Consider the following 22,701-nt stretch of genomic DNA (forward strand, 5'->3'; position numbering starts at 1 on the left):
ACCTACAACAAGCCAAACATAATGACTGTTGACCTCCAGCCGGGTTTGTGCACGAAGCGCGGCATCGTCGCCTCTCTGGAGGTCGAGCGAGGATCTGCGAGAACAAAGAGGCTCAAATATCTCGGATAATTCCGGAATGACTGGTAATTAGGGGGGATCTTCCTGGTTCTTTCAGATTAGTCGCAAAATGCGAGCATAGGCGCAAACAAAACTTATCGTTGGCCATCAGTCTTCACACAAACACGCAAGATGTGTGTGCGAGCGCGGGTGTGAGACGTGATGCTGATGAGAGAGAGGGGGAGAGAAAGAGAGAGAGAGAAAGAGAGGGTGTCGTGCGAATGAGAGTGTGCGGGCAGAGGAAAAGGCGACATGGAGCTGGATTGAGGTTCCGACGTCCACTCAGGTTTGCTAAATGACTTCCTGTTGCTTCTTTTTCCTTTGGTCATGAGACTTTCTTAAGTTGCCTCCACTTTGACTCGCTTCTTTATGCGAGAGCTGATCGTGAGACTGCACGCGCAGCATGCTGAGACACGAGTATAAATAATCAAAGGTTGAGTTTAGCCAATCCAATCATGCTAGTGTAAATTCATCTTTGGGGACCAAAAAAAATATGTGTGTGCATGAGTGACATGCTAAGAGACGACTACATTTGCAGCACATGCTGAGACATCAATCAACTCGAATGCATTCTGAGATACCGCATGAGCGCAGTCCAACAAATGGATGCTGAGAGATGATTGGGGGGGGTTGCGCGAAGCATGCTGAGACAAGAGCGCGGTGGTACCTAAAATGAATGATGTAGCGATGACATGCTGAGAATCAACTAAGTGATTAACTCATTTGCTCCCAATAACGTGTAAATACGTTTTTTTTAACGTTTTAAGTGTAAAGACGTATTTATACGTTTTTTTGTTTGTTTTTTTCATGCTAGAGCATACAGAAGGCTTTGATGCAGCCTCTCAATTGCACAGAATGGTTGCAGAAATGGTAGTTATTACACAAGCGGCCAGCAGGTGGCAGCAGAGCAAAGGAGATCAACCAGGGCCATGTAGAAAAAAAAGCTAAATTACTAGCTAAAGAGCTAAATTACTTAGCTCTCTTCTAGTGCTAATTGCTGCAAAATGGAAACAGATAGAAACATACTTTTTTTTCCTGATGAAAGAAGAGACTCTAATCTTTCTTTTGGTAGGTTCCATGTTTTTATAGCAATAGAACACAATATTCTGTGGGCCTTGCAAAATCAGTCAAAATCCAGTAAAACAGCTGGGAGCAAACGGGGTTGCTTCTGTGAAAATGGCTGGGAGCGAATGAGTTAAGAATGAGTAGAATGCTGGCAGACGATCAAACATGTGCACCACATGCTTAAACATGAGTGTAGCCAATGAGACAATGTATGCAACAAAACTGAGTGACCTGCGAGAGATGATTGCAGTCACACGTGCGAGTATAAGGACTGTCGACTCACAGTTGTGGATTAAATAAGACGAGAGCAGTTAACACAAGTGGGCAACATGCTGAGACACACACACGCACACACGTCCCCCAAATGTCATGACATTTTGTCACACATCAATCGTCTCCATTATTCATGACGTGAAGATCCTCTGAGGAAAGAGTGACGGTGCATTTGTACATGCTGAATGACAAATGCTTTAACCACGAAGAGGCACAAAAATCATGCATGAATATTACGACACTAAACGGACATACCCTAAATTTACAGAGCTTGGCATGGAAAATGAGAAAAGTCTACTAATTATCAGCTGATACATGCCGAATTCTGTCACTCAATTAAATAACATGCTGAGAAATGACATTACATGCAAGGCATGTACAACATGCCGACATATTGTGTAGCCAACAAACTGATGACATGCTCAACATAAGTGAAATCAATAAAATGGATGACATGCTGAGACAAGTCGTCAATCAGAATTGGTACAGTGCTGCGATACGATCATCCGTGCATCACATGTTGAGACATGGATGTAGTTCATCAAACGGACTTGATGCTGAGACATTAGTGTTGTCAATCGAACGGGTAAAATGCTGAGACACCATCACACAACTTGCACAAAGTGCTGAGAAGTGACGATGGTAGTTAACCAAATGGATGACGCTGAGACATGAAAAGCCACCAAATGGATGAAATGCTCATCGACAACTGCACAACATGCTGAGAGATGATTGTGTTCTCTCACATGGATGACATGCTGATGCAAGTGCAGCTAAAATTAAGATGCTGAGACAGGACTGCGGTCAACAAAGTGCATGAAATGCCGATAGATGATCGAGTGGGCAGTCACACAAGTGGATATCATGCTGAGATATGAGTGCTGTCAATCAAATAGCTGACATACTGAGAGATGAGCGGAAATTAACTCATTCACTGGCAGCCATTTTCACAGAAGCAACCCCCTTCGCTCCCGGCTGTTTTACTGGATTTTCACTGATTTTTCAAGGCCCACAGAATATTGTGTTCTATTGCTATCAAAACATGGAACCTACCAAAAGAAAGATTAGAGTCTCTTCTTTCATCAGGGAAAAAAAAAGAAAGTATTTTCTATTTGCTTCCGTCTTGCCGCAATTAGCATTAAAATACAGCAAAGTACAGGAGGGGTTTTGTTGGTGCTGGATTTCACTTTGATGGATTGGATGTACTGGCTTCTATGGATCTCACTCTGCCTTATCGATCCTTCCCTCCTTCCTCTCTTTAGTTTTTCCTCTGGTCTCTTGAGATCTCGCTAAATTTGCTGGAATTTAGAGGCTTCCGGGGTTGGCGTAAGACTTTGATTTTGTAATCATGGGGAAGGCAGGAAGTGTTTGGTCGGTGCTGGATTTCACTTTGATTTATCTTTCTTTTCTCTTTATTTTTTTTCTGACCTTTTCTCTGGTCTCCTGACCATTTAAACCTCACGACTCTGGCAAGATTCTGAAGTACCTGGTTAAGGCGAAGGGTAATGGGATATTTATAAGGCTTTAGGTGAATTAATGAGTATAAATGTATACGTATTTGCACGCACGCACGCAAACGCACGCAAACGCACGCACACACACACACAAAAATAATAATAAAATAAAAAAAATAAAAAATTGAGCAATGATGATAAGACGTTGAATCGGTAAGACTACCGAATGAACAATTCTGAGCTCTTTTAGAAAAAAAACAAAAAACAAAAAAAAAAATACAGCAAAGTTTCATTATTATTACAAATCTGTTCAAAACTGTGGGGAAAAGAGCTTGTTGCAACATGGCCCTGGTTGATCTCTTATACTCTGCTGCCAACTGCTGGCCGTTTGTGTAATTACTACCTTTTCTGCAACCGTTCTACCCGCAGTAGAGAGGCTGCATCAAAGCCTTCAGTATGATCTAGCATAGAAAAACAAACGTATAAATATGTCTTTAGGACACAGGTAATACTTCAAATAAAACATGTTTACACGTTTTGGGGAGCAAATCAGTTAAATTGATGAGACATGAGTGTCTTCAACCAAATGGGTGAAATACTAGGCGAAAGTGTACAGTCGCACGAGTGCTCAAGATTTTGTGTCTTCAAACTCATGGCTGACATGCTCGTCAATCGCATCAAAGTCATGCTGAGACATGAGCGTCGTCACTCAAACAGGTGACACGCTGAGAGACGAGTGTAGCTCAAGGGATGACACTGAGACAGGAGCGTCGCCAACAAAATTGTACATTTACACAAAGTGTATGACACGCTGACACCCGAGTGAGATGATGTTTGTTCGAAATAAACAAACCGAGACGGCTAACTGCGTGCTAGGGGGCGATCACGAGCTCATTTAAAAAGCAGCCTTGCCAGTAAAAAAAAAAAAAAAAAAAAAAGAAGTGTGACCTGCAAGCCCGGTTGCCAGGCGACAAAAAGCAAGCCTGATTACGTGCAATTATCAAGCACTCCAGCTCATAATGAACAGCACAGATCACATGCGGGCAAACAACAACAACAACGCGCGTCACCACGTGGGCGACGCAATAAAGGCACACAGCTGGGGACTGGCTGGGAAAGGGGTGAAAAGAAACAGGAAGTGACATCATATGGATATGGATAAGATTACTGTACTGTACCTGACTACAACCTACATTCCTGCTCGGGCCAAGTTGGGTCTCAATGGGCATCACTAGTGTGATGAGGGCTCCCCCTGTTGTTTGGATTGCAAATAGCAGGACCAATTTCCCGAAGCACGTGCATTTCGGGACTTTAAATAAATAAATAAATACATACATATTTATTTATTTATTTTTTTCAATAAAATATATGTTTATAAAGTAGAAATGGTTTATTAAATAAAAGGCAATATGGATCATTTTTGTTCCAAAATACCTTTTCTGGTCAAATGTCGCACAGATGTACACAAATTGCTGTGGGCAAAAAAAACAAACAAACAAAAAAACTCAAAAGTGTGGTGTAGTGTAATAATACCTTGGCAGTTGTTTTGGACCATCGCCCTGACTGATAGAGTTGATGGAACAAAATCCCTCTTTAAAGATGGTGACTCCAAGAATGTAAGGAAAAAGCCCTACTGGAACATAGGAGGCGCTTTTAAATAGTGGAAGATTTGAACAGGAGCTTCAATGTGATTGGTTCATTCTGAACACAGCTACATCCCAAAGCCCGTAAATAAGTGAAGTCATTCACTGTAACTAGGGAATTTAATTTAAAAAAAAAAATACCTGTAAGTAAATGGCAGGAAAAGCCTACTAGAACAGCTAAACTTCATTGGAGGTTAATCAGAGGCAATTTAAATGGGCACAGCTACGTTTGAGAAAGCCAAATCACAAAATTTACTTTAAGTAAATTCAACAGAGTAACTAAATTAGTAATAATAAATAATTAAAGCACAGTAATGTCCAGGATAGCCTACTAAAACAGCCAAGCTTCATTTATTCAGTGGTACTTTAAATGGTGGCAACTTAGTGTGTGCAGACTCCCAGTGAATAATGGTTTGAATTACTTCTAATGATTATTCATCCTAAGTAGCCACATCCCTGGTTCCAAGAGGGTGTGCACACTTGTGCAACCACATTATCTCAGTTGGTTCATCGCAATGGACGGGAAATACATCAAATAAATGGTGAAAACAAATCTGACATGATTGATCTTGGTCTCGTTTTCTACATCATGGAAAAACCTGACAGTAGAACGGGGGGGTGTAGACTTTTTACCTGCTTTTTTTTGTATTTATGAGGTTCTTATTGTGTTTTTTTTTGTGTTTTTTTCTGCAGCTGGGATGGACCAAAGCGATATCTCTGCGGCGGAAAACGGAACCTTCCTACGCTTCTCCCCGACGGCGTCTCCGGGTCGAGCCGCCGGCGGAGGCGGCGTCTACGTGTACGTGTGGCTGTTCCTGGGCCTGCTGCTGTTCCTGCTCAGCCTGCTCGTCGTCGCCCTCCGCAGGCTGAAGAACATCATCTCGTCGTCGTCGTCCTGCGGCGAAGATCGCAGCTCCTTCACCAACGTGGAGATCTGCAGCATCTCGTCCTCGCGCCGCTCCGTCTCCTCGCTCTGCGCATGAGATCTCGCACGCATACACGGAAACACACGAGCAGCCTGCTGCAAAGACTTCTGGGAAATGAAGTGCAAAATGTTCATTCGAGTGAGAATAAATGAGTGATTAATGAGTGATTAATGAGTGATTAATGTTAATGAAAAGTGAGGAAGAACTAAAATTGAAAGAAAAAACATTTATTTATTAGTTAATAAAGTGATTGAAAATGAGTGATTAGTGAGTGATTGAGTTATTAAAGTTAATGAAAAGTGAGGAAGAACTAAAATTGAAAAAAGGACTAAAACAGAAAAAAAACAAGCAGTTTTATTTATTAGTTCTCAAAGTTAATGAAAAGTGAGAAAGAACTAAAATTGAAAAAAATTTTTTATTTATTAGTTATTAAAGTTAATGAAAAGTGAGGAAGAACTAAAATTGAAAGAAAAAACATTTATTTATTAGTTAATAAAGTGATTGAAAATGAGTGATTAGTGAGTGATTGAGTTATTAAAGTTAATGAAAAGTGAGGAAGAACTAAAATTGAAAAAAGGACTAAAACAGAAAAAAACAAGCAGTTTTATTTATTAGTTCTCAAAGTTAATGAAAAGTGAGAAAGAACTAAAATTGAAAAAAAAATTTTTTTATTTATTAGTTATTAAAGTTAATGAAAAGTGAGGAAGAACTAAAATTGAAGGAAAAAATATTTTTGTTTATTAGTTATTAATGAAAAGTGAGGAAGAACTAAAATTGAAAGAAAAAAACATTTTTATTTATTAGTTATTAAAGTGATTGAAAATGAGTGATTGAGTTATTCAACTTAATGAAAAGTGAGGAGGAACTAAATTTGAAAGAAAAAAAACATTTTTATTTATTAGTTATCAGTTAGTGAAAAGTGAGGAAGAACTAAAATTGAAAAAAACAAATTGAAATAAAAATGGTATTTATTCGTTAATAAAGTTAATGAAAAGTGAGGAAGAACTAAAATTGAAAAAATAACTAAAATTGAAAAAATATATATTTATTAGTTATTAAACTTAATGAAAAGTTGGGAAGAACTAAAATTAAAATAAAAAAGATTTTAATTTATTAGTTATTAAAGTTAATGAAAAGTGAGGAAGAACTAAAATTGAAAAAAACAAATTGAAATAAAAATTGTATTTATTCGTTAATAAAGTTAATGAAAAGTGAGGAAGAACTAAAATTGAAAAAATAACTAAAATTGAAAAAATATATATTTATTAGTTATTAAACTTAATGAAAAGTGGGGAAGAACTAAAATTAAAATAAAAAAGATTTTAATTTATTAGTTATTAAAGTTAATGAAAAGTGAGGAAGAACTAAAATTGAAAAAAAAAGAATTTAATTTATTAGTTATTAAAGTTAATGAAAAGTGATGAAGAACTAAAATTAAAGGAAAAAATATTTTTATTTATTAGTTATTAATGAAAAGTGAGGAAGAATTAAAATAGAAAAATAACTAAAATAGAAAAAAATTAAGATTTTTATTTATTAGTTATTAAAGTTAATGAAAAGTGAGGAAGAATTGAAAGAAAAAAACTTTTATTTTTTAGTTATTAAAGTTAATGAAAAGTGAGGAAGAATTGAAAGAAAAAAACTTATTTTTTAGTTATTAAAGTTAATGAAAAGTGAGAAAGAACTAAAACTGAAAAAAAATAATTCAAATTAAAAAATTAAAATTGTTAGTTATTAAAGTTAATGAAAAGCGAGGGGGAATTTTTGTTGTTGTTTTTTTTTAGTTGCTGTTTTTTTTTTTTTTCTCCAAGTAGGAAAATGTTTTGCTTGCAAAAAAAAGCGAGTGAAATGCATACAAAAAGCCAAGTCGCCAAATTCTTTGCATAATTTATTTTTCTTATGATTTTTTTTTCAACTCACACATGTCATATTTTACATCTTTGCAATAAAACATGAATACAATAGTTTTTTTTTTTAAGGGTTTCATAGATCCAAAAATATTTCACCTTTTTTTTTTTCTTCTTCTTCGTTTGTCGGTTTTTGGATGCGTGTCTGTCTGTCTGCGTATGCGTGTGTGTGTATGTGTATCTGTCTGTGCGCGTGTTCGTGCGCACGCTCGTCGTTATATTGCTGTAAAATCTTCACACGTGAGCGTTTAAATACAAACATCGATGCACAAAGAATTCATCCCGGCCCCGGGGCGAGAATCAACCAAAAGAATCGTCGTAAGAATCATCGCTATCAGAACAATTTAAGCCCCTCCCCCCAAGAAAAAAAAAAAAACCTAATAATAAATAATGACGTGTGATTGGTGCAAAGTGCAAAAAACAAACTTGGATTTTTTTATTTTTTTTTAAATACTGAGCGCGTGGACCGGAAAAAAAGCGAGACTTTTTATGTACATATTTGACACGACGATCACTCAATGTAGAAAAAAAAATTGTGAAATAAAAATCATAATAAGTGTTTGTTTGTATGTGTGGTGGGGGTCTTCATCCTGGTCGGTAACATCTCCGGCAAAAACAATCACCATACTCGACTTTCTTTACCATGGTCGTCACATTATGTTACATCCCGGAATAAATTAAAAGCACACAAGAGGAAAAAAAAAAAAAAAAAAAAAAAAAAAGAGGCCGAGTGTATTTACAGCAAAAGTCAAAGAATGGAAAATGGTCAAAAGGAACCGAAATGTCGTCTCATCATCTCGTCTCATCTCCGCAAAGAGTGTCCGGCTCACTGAAGCGTTAAAAGCAGAACCTGACCCCGCCAGCACCAGCGACCAATCCGCACTCTATTGGGTGTGTCGTCTTTGGGCTCGGGTGTGTGTGTTGGGGTGTGCGTGTTGGCGTGTGTGTGTTAGTGTGTGAGAGCACACACAGTCCCGTCAAAGCAAGCCGAACCTTTCGAGTCGTCGTCTCGTGTACCTGGAGAGTTTGCTCTTCAGTAGCGGTTCTGGTGCTCGTAGTGCCAGCGGTTGAAGTCGATGTTGAACGCCACGATGCTGCCGGACGCCATGCCGGTGATCAGCGTTCTGCCGGGAGAAAAAACAAAAAACAAAAAAACAAAAGTCAGGCGATGGCTTCGTCAGCAACATTCACCTTGGCAACAGCTTCATTGAACTTTCCCGGAAAACAAATTCCCGAGTCAGCAGTTTCTGAGCAGCAACAACAACCGAGTGGAAACATTACTTTTTAAAGGTATTCATTGGACATGAAACATAATTAAGTTATCAAATTAATACTGGACAATATATTATTTTTTCACTGCTGAAAATTGTTCAATGAGTCTTTAAAATGATCTTTGGCAGCTGTTTCCCCCGGCCCCCCCCCCCCCCCCCCCCAACAAGTTTAACCATAGCAACTGTTTCTCTGGCAACTGTTACCTTGGCAACAGATACAGCTTCCTTGGTAACACTTTCCAGCTTATATTAACAATAGGACTGGGTTTTAAAAACATGGAATCAGTGATATCAAATCGATTTACCATTTCAAGCCCGATATCAATTCATAAAAACATGAATTGATTATTTTCTTATCTGTTTTTCCCATAAATTCTTCAGAAAATATAATTTTAAAGGCCTTTTTTTTGGGGGGGGGTGTTACGGATTTCCTAAAATGTACTGTTTTTCATGAATTTACAAGTATTTTCTTACATTTATGAAAGACCTGACGTATTGCACTTGAAGACAATTCAGAATATTTTTCATTTCTATTTACAATTATTGAATTAGATTATGAAAATATTTTTATCTGATTTTTGCTGATGTCAATGTTTGTCTAACTATAATACATGTTACTTGTACTTTCATTAATAAACTAAATCATTTGACTAGGTACTGCCTCCGCACACTCCATCCATCCATTTTCTTGATCACCTACTCCTCACAAGGGTCGCGGGGGGTGCTGGAGCCTATCTCAGCTGGCTCTGGGCAGTAGGCGGGGTACACCGTGAACTGGTCGCCAGCCAATCGCAGGGCACATAGAGACAAACCATCCACACTCACAAGCACACCTAGGGACAATTCGGAGCTCCCAATTAACCTGCCATGCATGTCTTTCAATGTGGGAGGAGACCGGAGTACCCGGAGAAGACCCACGCAGGCACGGGGAGAACATGCAAACTCCACCCAGGAAGGCCGGAGCCTGGACTCGAACCGGAGTCCTCAGAACTGGGAGGCGGACGTGCTAACCAGCCATCCACCGTAACCCTAACCAAACCTAGAAAACAGGTGAGCTGTGATTGGTTGCCTGAGCCTTTGTGATGTAATTTTCAGTCGACAGCAAGTTGCATAATGTGTTTTTAAAGGTTAAGGTTTAAAGGTTTAAAGGTTTAAAATAATGAAAGTATCAAATTAATTATAGACAAAATATTAACTTTTTATTGCTATAATGGGCTAAATAAGTGAAGTATCCCTTTAATATTTGTGGAGTTTTTATTATGTCCTTGCCATTTTAGAAAAGTTGATGTGCCATAAGCAATCGATTTCGGATTGAAGTGGATCAAATTGAAACGAAAAAAAAACCAAGAGTAACAGTTTCAGATCTAACTGTTTCAGAAGCATGTTTATCTTTGGCAACAGCTTCAGCCAGAATAGTTTCCATGGCAACAGCTTCAACATGAAGTTTTCCCTGGCAACCACTTCCTAGTCATCTTCCCAAATTGTAACAGTTTCCCAGGCTGTAACAGTCTACAAAGCAAAAGATTCTAGTAACTGTTTCCATAGCAACAATTGAATCGTAACAGCAACAAAGCATTTCATTCTAATGTTCCACAATGCTGTCATTCCCCGGCAACCAGTTTCTCTGGCAACAGTCCCAAGGGACGCCGTGGTCGCCGCGCAGGATACCTCTGGTCGTGTGACAGGTCCATGGCGCGGATGCCGGCGTCGCAGCCCGGGTAGATGTAGAGCTGCTTGAAGTCGCAGGCCTGCCACACCTCCACCACGCCGTTGTCGCCGCCCGTCACCAGGTTCTGCCCGTCGCTGCTCAGCAGGATGGCCTGGAGAGGGGAGATTTAAGGACGGGCCACGTACGACTGCACGCAACTGAATTGGAGAAACGATATGTGGCGGGGGGGGTGGGGTGCGCCTCGCCTCACCCGCGTGGAGTCGTTGACCTCCATTTGCGCCAGGAGCTTGCCGTTGATGCTGAAGTTGCAGAAGCGTCCTCGCTCGTAGTAGATGATGCAGTGGCCCTCGCTGGACACTGAGATCAGCCGAGGCTGCTGGCACAGCTCGGGTCCCTCCAGGGCCCTCAGGAGGTCCCCCGTGATGGTGTGCACCAGGCACGGGCCCTCTAAAGAGCCGCGGGGACACAATCAGAGGCTTGCGCAAGCGGGCGGCCTTTACCGTTACGCTTTTTTTCTTTTTTTTCTTTTTTTTAATGTAGACACGATATGATGTGACCCAATTAGGGGTGGGAACCGCTGGCTACCTCACGATACGATACGATACGATACGATATGTGATACAAGGCTCACAATAATTATCTCACGATATGACGATAGCACGATTATCGATATATTGCTAAGGTCAGAAATCCACAATAATCTATGATAAAACTAATCATAAAATAATAATATAAATAATACCAATAAAATAATAAATATCAATAAATAACAAAATAAATCATAAAAATAATAAAATAATAATAAAAATAAAAACTAATTCATAATACTATAATAAAAAATAAATATAACTATAATATAAATAAATAATATATAAATACATACAAAAATATAAATAAAAAAATAAAATGAAAATAAATAATAATAATAATAATAATAATAATAATAATAATACGAAGAAGAAGAAGACGAAGGAAAAAAACTAAGCTGATGAGTCTTCTTCACCTGAAGACTTTCGTCCATTTCCCTACCACTCTTATGAGGCGCTGCACCTAGTGGTCCACCAAGCAATTGCTCAATAAGTCATGAATTAATCAGTCGGACACAATCAAAACATATAAATTCGTAATTTTACATGCAGTTTGGACACAGAATTGTCCTGGATGTCGTCATTGTATACACAACCGAAAGTTACAGCTTGTTAAAAAATAATAATAATAATAATAATCATAGACACGCATAAAAGTGATAAATACAATACAAATTCAATTTCTGGGAACAATATATATGGAAAACAGGTTTATTTTTAACACCGGAACTCATATGGACAAAGTGCCGCTTTCCAGTTGCATTCTATTGTATCTCATCTGGATCCATATGACACATATCAAAAATGCTATTTAGTTCATTAGAACAATATGATTCAAGAATGATATTTGACAAATCTACAACTCTCCAATGTGATTCAAGAATATTTGACTCATCTTCAATGATACAATATGAGTTAGAAACAATATAGCATATAGCTGATCAAGAATGACACTATTTGTTTCAATTAAGGCTATTATTTAGATTTCAACAATATATTTCGATTCAAGAACAAAATTTAGAACATTCCGATCCTGTCGAATATCTGTCTCACCTTTGGCCCCGCTGATGACCAATCCCAGCTCGGCGCAGACAGACACGCACACCACCTCGTGGTCGTGTCCCGTCAGGACGGCCCGGGGGGCGGGATAGTCACCTGCAGTGAAAATATAAGTGTTCATTTCTAGCCGAGATCCTTCTTTTGCGTCCAAAGTTCAGCACTCACTGTTGTTGGGGTTGTCCCCGATAATATGATGCCGTCCGCTCCAGTACCACAGAAGAAGAGTGGCGTCCCTGGAACCCGACACGATGTAGCAATCGCCCCCGATGTAGGACTCGGACCGGGCCAGACACGTCACCACGTCCCAGTGGCCGAAGACGATCTGGGTCAGCTTCCCTGTGATAGGCGTTAAGTGTTTAACGCGTTCACTCGCAGCCATTTTCACTGAAGCAACCGGTATATTTGTATCTGTTTCCATTTTGCAGCAATTAGCATTAGAATATAGCTAAGTTTCATCATTATTCACAAATCTTGTTTAAAACTGTGGACAAAAACAGCTTGTTTGCAACATGGCCCTGGTTGATCTCTTATACTCTGCTGCCACCTGCTGGCCGTTTTTGTCATAACTACCATTGCTTCAACTATTCTCTGCAGTTGAGAGGCTGCATCAAAGCCTTCTGTATGCTCTAAAGATATATATACAGATATATATATATATATATATATATATATATATATATATATATATATATATATATATATATATATATATATATATAAATGTATAAATACGTCTTTGCAACACTTAAAACATTTTAAATGTTTTGGGAGCAAATGAGTTAAAAGGCGGTTCACAAGCAGAAGCGTCCGATGGGTAGTACCGGTCTCAGTGGAGTAGACCCGGAAGCTCTTGTCCCAGAATCCGCAGACCAGGATGTAGCGGTTGTCGGCCGTCACCACGAAGCAGTGCGTGTTGATCTGGATGCTCTGGTCCACCAGGTCTGTGATCTGACGCTTGTTGGTGCCGGAGTTGTTGGCTGGATAGAAAAACGTAGAAATTTGACTCGTTGCACTTTGGTGACATCCCTTAGCACTTTAATAACATGCTGATTTTTGATTGGCTGAATACGAGAAGCAAACTGACCTATGAGAGGGTCCATCTCGATGGGAAGGTGGTGAGCCTGTTCCAGGGAATATCCCGGTGCACCTCGCAGGCCTGCAAGCAGTCCAACACAATGCACTTCAACAATATGATCAGATATTTGCCTCATCTTCAAATAAATAAATGATTCCTGTCTAGAACAATTTCTCAATGATCTGGAATGACACAATAAGATTCATAAGTGAAATTTGGTTCATTGAGAAAGGTGAGATTCCGTCCCGGAAAAATATCTGGCTGATCTAAAACGGAACAAAGTATACAATACGGTTCAAGAAGAATATTTAGGACCTTTGCTTAATCTAGAATCATACAATATGAATCAAAAATTATATCCTGTGACACTGAAAACCTTACACGTCATTCAAGGACACGAAATCGCTCATCTGGAACGACACCAAGAACAATATTTGCCGCATCTAGAACGATAAAATTTCACTTAAGAACAGTACACTTCTAATCTCAAACAAGCCGATTCCTTTCAAGACCAACATTTAGGATACGTGGCTCATCTAGAACAATACAATTCAAGAATGACATTTGGCTTATTGAGCAGGAAACAATACAAGAGCAAAATTAGGACAGCCAAATCTAGAATGATACTTGAGAACTTTGGCCTATTTAGAATCATACAACTTAATTCAAATACATTTAAATGGCTCATCTAGAATAATATGAGAGCACAAGTGTGACAGTTGCCAAATCTAGAATGATATGGATCAAGAATGATATTTGAGCTTTTTGCCTCTAAAACCCTACAATTTCATTCCAATTTGATTCCTTTCAAGGCAAATATTTGTGATACGTGGCTCACCTAAAGCAATATAATTCCAGTCATCTAGAATGATGCTATTCCCTTCAATATTTTGGATATTTGGCTAATCTAGAACCATACTATTGATTCAAGTATGACCTTTGGCTTATCAGGCGGGAAACGGTACAATTCAAGAACAAAATTGGGGCAGTTCCCAAATGAGATCTTTGGCTTATCTAGAATCGTTCAAAAACATCAAATGGCTCATCTAGAATATGATTAAACTCAGATATAATTTGGCATATCTTGAAGGCTACAATTTGACTCGAGAACATGTGGCTCATCTGCAACAAACTACACAATTCAAGAATACATTTGTTTCCTCTAAAAGTGCCGATACATGAGAATAGATCTGCACATCCGGTGTAGAGAGACAGACTGACCGACAGTGTTGTGCCAGCGGTTGACGGCGAAGAGGCGGCTGCACGTGACGGTGACGGCGGCGGGGATGCTGAGGTGGGGCAGCGTATTGGCGGCCACGTGTGTGACGGGGGAGTTGGACGGGAACTTGAGCACCATGATCACGTCCTGCTGCATCTGATCCTTAAACATCAGAGGACTCTGAGGAAGGAAACACTGGTGAGACAGACAGAGAGAGACAGCCAGGAAGAGGAAGAGGAGGAGGACGAAGGGTATGGAAATGGAGGAGGAGACAGAACCGGGGAGGAAAGGAGGGACGGGAAAAAGGCAAGATTAGCGGGAGACGAGGGTCACGGGAGGTTCACACCAAGGAGCAAGAGTTCGGGTCGACATGGAGGAAGCGGAGAGGCTAAACAGCAACAAATCTCTCGAAAAATCCCTTCTGACTAAAAATGTCCACATTTCAGCCCACAAGTCCACTTCAAACTTGTGGAAAACAAATAAGTGCTGTCACTAGCAAATATTTTTAGATTAATCTAATAATCTATAGATTATTCAATCGATTAATCTGATTCATTTTAATTTTGCATTAAAGTGTATTACAAAAGCATCGTCCCAAGTGATTACTGTTTATTAACCAGTGATTGGTGTTTATTACGTACTTCGTATCCATATAGTGATTAAGAAAAAGGGGGATTGATGTTGTACTATGTTACCGATTCGGTCGTTGTTTTCCAAAGTAAAAACAGATGTTTGCAAATGTCTTATTTGGATTAAACACAGAAGGTAATCAGTCTTCTTTCATGAAAGACTACAGAAATAAGTGAACGATTACTGTTGATATGCTGAAATTAGATGATGTGGACAATTTTACATTAATTCATTCAAACCCAAAAACGTGTAAACATGTTTTTGCTACTTTGTTCTTCACTCCCAAAAACGTATTTACATTATTATTATTATTATTTTTTTTATGCAACAGCATACATAAGGCTTTAATGCAGATTATGACATGAAGAGGTGGCTTAAAGCAATGGTAGTTATTATAAAAAATGGCCAGCAGGTGGAAGCATTTTTTATAGCACTAGAAGAGAATATTTTGCGGACCTTGGAAAATCAGTCAAACGTAAGTAAAACAGGAGTGAAGGGGATTGTCTCAGTGAAAATGGCTAGAAGTGAATGAGTTTTAAAAAAAATATGGCTCTAAACAATTACTTCATTATTAAAATAGTTGTCAATTCATTTGAAAATCGATTATTTGTTGATTAATTTTGACAGCTTTAAAACAAATGAAAGTTTACAGAGACTTGCATGTCTGTATTGAATGGGCCTGTCAAGCCAGTTAAGAAACTCGCTTCTGGACGATGGCGAATGAGGATAGACAGGTAACGTGTGATTGGATCGGTCGCCGCGCCTCACCAAGTGCATGGCGGAGGATCGAGGCGGGTGCGGCTCAATGAGCAGCTGGGACGGGATCTGCCCGCACGCCTGAATCTGCGCTTCCATCACCTGCACGGACACGTAAGCGTCAGTCGAGAGAACACGTCCGAGCCCGGACAGGTCGCGGCGCCCCCGAACCCGCTAACCTCCCGCTGCGCCGCGTCCAGGATGTCCAGGTTGACGGCGCCCTCGTACGCCAGGAAGTTGAAGACGTTGAGTGCCCGCACCGCCTCGGGGCCCCGCTGCTTGTATCCGAAGATCAGGTCGATCCACTGGTGCAGCTGGCACGACACGAACTCGCTCTCCAGCGCCTAGACGGGAAGCGGCGAGGAACGCTTTCAGGCCCCCGACGCGGCACGACACGCCGCGTGACGTTCGCCCGAAACGTCGGCCCTCACCATGCGGTTGATGCGCACAAAGTCTTCCGGCTTCTTGGCCCATACGGGCAGCTCCACGTCGCAGACGGGCAGCCCGTCGTCGCGCACGCCCAGCTCGTACTCGTTACTGTTGACGAACATCTCGGGCAGGTAGTAGAACTCCGGGATCAGCTCCTGCCGGAACCGCCGCAACGGCGTTAGGGGGTGACGCGAGGAGGCGGACGCCTCGACGGGCCGACTTACCGTCACGTCCGCCGTATCCCGCTGGCAGTTCCTCCACGAGCGGCCGATACCGGAGAAGGTTCGGTCGGCGTGGTCAAACTTGCCGTCGTTGGCGTTGAGGAAGAAGGTGGTGAAGGGCTCCTGTGGACGGAAATCACACGCGTCTGGTTGGACTTGACTTGACCTCTAGCAAATCAAGTCGCAACTTGAGGCGACAGTGGACAAGATAGTCGTCCACTGCAAGCCGGTGAGACTTCCTTGTGCGCCGAGCTGCTCACTCGACCAATGACGGGCAGTTTGCCATCGGCGGAGTCCAACCCAAGACACACTTGGAACCGCCCCCTCATTTGAATAACTGTTCGACTTGGCCGTATAGATCAAAACTGCCAGAATTAAAAATAACTAACTAACTAACTAACTAACTAAATAAATAAATGACTAAAAGTGAAACATAAAAATGAATATAAAAAATATATAATTAGAAAATCGTGTCCACTGTCACCTCAACTTGCGACTTGAGTTGTTAGACAACAAGTGAGAGCAGACAGTGGACAAGATAGTCGTCCATTGTTGGAGCGCTCCATTGCAAGCCGGCAAGACTTCCTTGTTCACCGAGCTGCTAACTCGACCAATGACGGGCAGTTTGCCATCGGCGGAGTCCAACCCAAGACACACACCGCCCCCTCATTTGAATAACTGTTCGACTTGGCGGTATAGATCAAAACTGCCAGAATTAAAAATAAATAAATTGCTAAATAAATAAATAAATAAATGACTAAATAAATAAAATAAATGAATAAATAAATGACTACATAATTAAGTAACTAACTAAATAAATAAATGACTAAATAAATGAAACAATAAATAAATAAATGACTAAATAAATAAATTACCCAATAAATAAATAAATAAATGACTAAATAAATAACTAAATGACTAAATAAATAAATAAATAAATAAATAAATAAATGACAAAATAAATAAATAACTAAATGACTAAATAAATAAATGACAAAATAAATAAATAAATGACTAAATAAATAAACAACTAACAGTGAAAATAAAAACGGTTCTAAAAAAATATATAATATGAAAATTATATTCAAAAAATAAATAGAAATGGAACTAAAAACGAACAAACAAACAAATACAGGGAGTCCTCGAGTTAAGGCGCACTCGACATGTTTCGACTTTGCAACGGTTACGCCCGGGCCACCATTTTGGCTCCTTATCCACCATTTTGGCCGCAGTGTTTTCCCCTCATCCGTTATTTAGCCCTTAGCTAGCGCTAGCGCTTGTGCACTTGTGGGAGTATCTTTGGATTTTGCACACTTTTTTTCCACATCATGGCACCAAAGAAGAAGAAAGCTACGTCTTCTATCAATGTTGATCCAGCCAAATGAAAAACAGTTACGATGGAAACCAAGCTAAACATCATAAAAAGATCACAGAAAGGAGAGACACCGACAAACATCGGCAAATACTTGGGCTTCAGTCAGACAGTCGGACAGCATCTTTTGTTTTTTTAGTATCATTTTAATGTAAATTATTTTGATGTAAATATTGACTTTAATGGGGAAATTCGACTTAAGTCGAAATTCAGGTTAAACCGCTAACGTAGGAACAGAACTATGATGTAACTCGAGGACTCCTTGGAGACATAAATAAATACATTTGTATCTAATTTTTTAATTATATTTTTATATCCGTTTTTATTTTCACTTTTAGTCATTTATTTACTGAGTCATTTATTTATTTATTTAGGCGTTTATTTATTTAGTCATTCATTTATTTTGAATTTTGGCAGTTTTGGTCCACCAAAAGTATCATGTTACTTACTATTCTGAGCATCCACATGAGGGTGGAGTGAGCCGTGGAGTAGAGTGTGGCGTAGTGGTCCGGCGGCGCGCTGTCGTCGTCCCATGTCTCGTAACGCTCAGCGTAGAACGCAGCCCGCTTGGGGTTCAGAGCACCGATGGGCTGCAGGAAAAAAAACAAAACAAAAAAAAAAACATAAAAAAACAGGATGTCAGTATGGCTTTTTTTTCAGTAGGATGTGCCCTTTGCATATGTTTTCGGGCATGGCTTCTTAAGACCTTTTTGTGGGTCTCGTCATGGTAGCCATACCTACCAAATTTTTCATGACTAAAGGAAAACAGCTTTCCTGTTTGACGGCAAGTCATCAAATTTTGCTGCCATGTTCTTCCCACATTATTGGTGCTGATATTTGGCATTTTGGCAAATATCGCCATCTGCTTTTTTACGAATCTGAAGGTCGTTAAAGCCGCTATCTCACTGAGCGGTGAATGCTTGCCAACATAGCGAATTTGGGATTTTCATCAGGATTTGTAAGATGTTCGCAGACAGCTTTTGTTGCAAATACATTTCAAACATATTGAGGCTATTTTTCACTGTCTGCAAAGATCTTTTAAAACCTTTTACGAACCCCGAAGAAAAGCACAAATTAGCTATGTTTGTATTTCACATGAGTTTGTCACCATTTGATATACAGGAAACTTTTCATTTATGGATTTATTCAAATTGGATTTTGGGTTTTCGGTACGTAGAACTGCTCGGCAGAATATCACTGCCGAATGTTACACGACTTTTATCCGTAGTTGTAGAATTGCTTTTTACGTACGCAAACAAATTTTTTGCACTTGAAAGATTTATTTATTTTTTGTAATTGAAGATATGCTTTTTTGTGTACGTAGATCAGATTTTGTGTACGTAGATCACATTTTGTGTACGTAGATCACGTTTTTTGTGTTTACGGGGTTTTGGCATGATTCTAACTCTGACACTGGGAACTCTCTCCACTTTTCATTTAAAATAATTTAAAATAAATAAAGAAATAAATAAATTAATTAATTAAGAAATTATGTTGACATTTTGGAAAACTAGTCTATCACTCCCACATAAAAATGAAAATTTTAACATTATGCCTTTTACTGTCACCCATGTGCTTCCAATTTGGTTCCGATCAGACAAAAACCAAGAACGACCCCTGGAAAAGACCAAAATGAGCTTAATATGGCTGACTCAACATGTTGTTTTTTTCCCCAGACATGGATTTTTGCTAATAATGTCTTCCGTCTATACGCCAACAGGACGTTTTGACTTTCCGACAGCTAACGAGTTGCATATGAGCATGAAAGCGTACGAGCACTCGAACCTTGGAAAGGTCTCGGAAGTTGCCGGGCAACGTGAGGTCCAGCTCCTCCGAGTCGTAGTTGGTCAGCACCCAGGGGAAGACGGGGTACTGGTTCAGGTCGTTGTACGTCCTCCCTGTGGACGACAACATCGCAAACGTTTCCAACGGCGGGTCGAAGGAATGTGTGACTTATCACACTAAAAGTACGCAAGGCTTAGTCAAGGTCTTGATGAAAACGTGTATGCTAGCTGCATTCATGACGTCAGTCTTTACAGAAAAAATAATCTTTGACGTTGTTTATAAAAAACAAAACAAAAAAAACAAAAACAAAAAAACAAAAAAAAACAAAAAAAAGTATACTATTTTCTTTGCAAACGGTATGCTAACCCGCTATGGTGTTGAGGAACATGAGGTACTCGAAGTTGGAGATCTCCCGTCGCTGCCAACGCTGCGTCATGTTGGACGACTTGAAGAGCTGGCGCGGAGTGGCCAGTGAGATGCGCCTGCACACACAAACGCACGCATGTCAGCGGTCGAAAGACAACAAGTTTGTCAGCATGCTACCTACCTGGCTTGAGGCAGACCGTAGCTGGTTCCCACGCCCACCCGCGGGAGGCTGTAGACCACCCGCTTGACCGTGGCCTGGTCGGGAAAGTTGAACATCACCGATGCTGATGAGGAAGAAGAAAATCGTTATTAATCACACATGCGATATTTTCAAAGGAGGGACACAGTAGTTTCCTAAATGGCAATGCAAATGCAGAAACTCAAAGTACTTCATAATCTAGCAATCATCCATCTGTCCAAAAATCATGTAAATGGCCTAAAATGTGCATTTCCGACTGCCATCTTCTTACTCCTGTTGGCCATGAAGACCTCCAGACCAGTGTTGTGTAGCAAGTAGCGTCTGGAAAACACGGCTCGGATCTCGCTGAACATCCACTTGCCGTGTAGACCCTCCGAGTAGGCCAACACCTGCAACCACAACGAGAAGATTACGACGACGCGAGGCGTGTGCCACACGGTTTGCGTGTCCTCACCTTGGCGTCAGCCTTCTTGAAGGCGGGGTCATCCTCGTCCACCTCGAAGTAGATCTCGGTGGTAGTGATGGAAAGCGTTCCGCGGGCCACCACCACTGGCGCCACCAGCTGGGCGGGCGTGCTCAGCACCACCGGTCCTACAAGGGGCGACGTCACAAAACGTTAAGTGGGAAATGAAAGCTAATTTCGAGTTCGGTTGTTGATTAGCATCGCTGACGTTTGTTTTGTGAGACTCGTAAATCTCAGCGGAGGAACACATTTGTTTATTAGGTTGTTTTTGCCGTTAAAAATAAAAATAATTCTGTCAAAAATTGTGTGGTCAATCGAATTACAGTGTTCTCTCGTTTATCGCGGGTGTTCCGTTCCAAAAATTACCCACGATAATGGAAATCCGCGTTAAAGGTGCATTGTGCCGTTTAAAAAGCTAATGTTAAAGCTTTTTCAACATTACACATGCTCCACCTATGCGCAGATGAGTACAAAGAGCCCTGGCTATTATACTCTGACTGCATCTATCAGCTTTTATCTTCCCTTTATAGTCGAGTGTGCAGAACCCCACACATTCCACAGTTTCTTTGTGAGGGGAGGGATGGAGTTTTTCTTAACTCATTTGAAGTCATGTCTTCGTTTGTTAATTGCGGCTGTCACTTTAAGATCGTGCATGTACTCACACGCGCACAATGAACGAGCCTAACACAGATGCTGCAGTTACACTTTGGGCCAGAGGAGGCAGTTGTGAATAAAAAAAAAGTGACAAAACTGCACAATGATCCTTTAATTTTTATTTTTTTTTCGTTTATTACATATACATATATATATATATATATATATATATATATATATATACATATATATATATATATACATATATATATATATATATATATATATATACACATATATATATATATATATATATACACATATATATATATATACACATATATATATATATATATATATATACACATATATATATATATATATACACATATATATATATATACACATATATATATATATATATATACACATATATATATATATATATATATATATATACACATATATATATATATATATATATATATATATATATTTTATTTTGTTGTTGTTGTTTTGGTATGAATTTACTTCATTATAAATGCTTTTACATTCATCATATATGTTCTTTTTTCATTTACATTCATTTTTTTCCATTTTTCCAAGTATGTTTTTTTTTTAAATTTACTTATTACAGTATAGAGCACAGTATTTTTTTTCATGTATTATGTTTTTTCTTTTTGCTCTAATTTCTAGTTTATTATTAATGCTTTTTCATTCATTTGTTTTTTTTTCATTTACAGTCATTTTTTTCATTAAAAGTATGTTTGTTTTTTATAATTTACTAGTTATACAGCTCAGTATATATTTTCTATCTCCGGAATGCAATGTCGTGGAGTGACGGGACAGACACCGTTTGAAAGGTCTCGTCGAGACGAATCCGCGGATGGCCATATGTCCCCAGTACGTAGTACGTGGACGTAGGTTTCGAGAGATATGGCTGCACAAAGACAAAAAAAATAAACAAACCAAAAAGCAAGCTATCAAAAAAAAAAAAAAAAAAAAAAAAAAAAAAAAAAAAAAAAGCACACTGCAAAAAATCCACAAAACATCGAGGCCGTGAAAGATGAACCCGCAATAAACAAGGGAACACTGTATATGATTGTGTTAATGATCATCTGTTCTTTTGTTAGTCTGCCACAGTTGAAATCCAGCACAACTTGCCTCTGGAAGTAAAAAGTCGCGGTCGGAAAGGCGCTAGAAATAAAAGACAGTTCTGTCAGCAGGGGGCGCGCCGAGAGCGCATCACGCAGCGGCAGGCCGTTTTGTCTTACCCGCGAGGTTGTCGATCTCTTTCTCCTGCAGCAGGCTTACAGCGTCGTCGTCGCCCTCCAGCATCAACTCGGCCTCCGGGTTCTGTGCAACCACCGACTGGCTGCGGAAGGTCTTCTTGGACTTGACGCCTTCCTCTTCTTCCTCTGTGCCTGATTGGAGAAGATGTGAAGCGTGAACAGTTTGTGAACTTCATGTGACACTTTTGAGGGAAAACATTTTGGGCTTTTACGTCATGATATGAAGAGATAGAGAGAAAATAATTGCAGATCTGGGAAGCTCTCATCAGGACCTCTAGTTTGAGGTACGACTTGATGGGTTTTACCACAAATGGATTTTTGAGGTTATG

At 39.6% G+C, this 22,701-nt stretch overlaps 2 protein-coding genes across 18 annotated transcripts in view; one reads left to right on the forward strand and one right to left on the reverse strand.

Moving 5' to 3' along the window:
- Positions 1-332: 332 nt before the first annotated feature.
- On the forward strand, positions 333-5,828 carry sertm1 (serine rich and transmembrane domain containing 1). Its single transcript, XM_077505784.1, has 2 exons — positions 333-403; positions 5,246-5,828. The coding sequence occupies exon 2, from the start codon at positions 5,251-5,253 to the stop codon at positions 5,533-5,535; it is 285 nt and encodes a 94-aa protein (XP_077361910.1). The 5' UTR covers positions 333-403; positions 5,246-5,250; the 3' UTR covers positions 5,536-5,828.
- A 1,525-nt stretch (positions 5,829-7,353) lies between these two features.
- Positions 7,354-22,701, reverse strand: part of nbeaa (neurobeachin a) — a 96,955-nt gene continuing 81,607 nt past the window's right edge. For 13 of the 17 annotated variants that reach the window (XM_077504557.1, XM_077504551.1, XM_077504558.1 and 10 more), the window contains 19 exons: positions 22,355-22,504; positions 20,478-20,614; positions 20,295-20,412; positions 20,006-20,108; positions 19,825-19,940; positions 19,459-19,571; positions 18,123-18,263; positions 16,305-16,424; positions 16,083-16,235; positions 15,831-15,995; positions 15,664-15,753; positions 14,268-14,460; positions 13,056-13,127; positions 12,793-12,948; positions 12,137-12,307; positions 11,966-12,067; positions 10,576-10,772; positions 10,325-10,476; positions 7,354-8,509 (listed from right to left, as the gene is read on the reverse strand). In XM_077504557.1, the coding sequence (XP_077360683.1) occupies positions 8,419-8,509; positions 10,325-10,476; positions 10,576-10,772; positions 11,966-12,067; positions 12,137-12,307; positions 12,793-12,948; positions 13,056-13,127; positions 14,268-14,460; positions 15,664-15,753; positions 15,831-15,995; positions 16,083-16,235; positions 16,305-16,424; positions 18,123-18,263; positions 19,459-19,571; positions 19,825-19,940; positions 20,006-20,108; positions 20,295-20,412; positions 20,478-20,614; positions 22,355-22,504 (2,540 nt within the window). In that variant the 3' untranslated portion in view covers positions 7,354-8,418. The remainder of the gene's footprint in view (positions 8,510-10,324; positions 10,477-10,575; positions 10,773-11,965; positions 12,068-12,136; positions 12,308-12,792; positions 12,949-13,055; positions 13,128-14,267; positions 14,461-15,663; positions 15,754-15,830; positions 15,996-16,082; positions 16,236-16,304; positions 16,425-18,122; positions 18,264-19,458; positions 19,572-19,824; positions 19,941-20,005; positions 20,109-20,294; positions 20,413-20,477; positions 20,615-22,354; positions 22,505-22,701) is intronic. The other 4 variants (XM_077504555.1, XM_077504554.1, XM_077504546.1 and 1 more) reach the window with 1 other exon arrangement.

The sequence above is a fragment of the Festucalex cinctus genome, chromosome 18 (assembly GCF_051991245.1).
Source record: "Festucalex cinctus isolate MCC-2025b chromosome 18, RoL_Fcin_1.0, whole genome shotgun sequence".
Classification (NCBI taxonomy): Eukaryota; Metazoa; Chordata; class Actinopteri; order Syngnathiformes; family Syngnathidae; genus Festucalex; species Festucalex cinctus.

Excerpts from the sequence above, each read along its gene's own strand:
- sertm1 (XM_077505784.1), top strand. The coding sequence starts at position 5,251 with ATGGACCAAAGCGATATCTCTGCGGCGGAAAACGGAACCTTCCTACGC.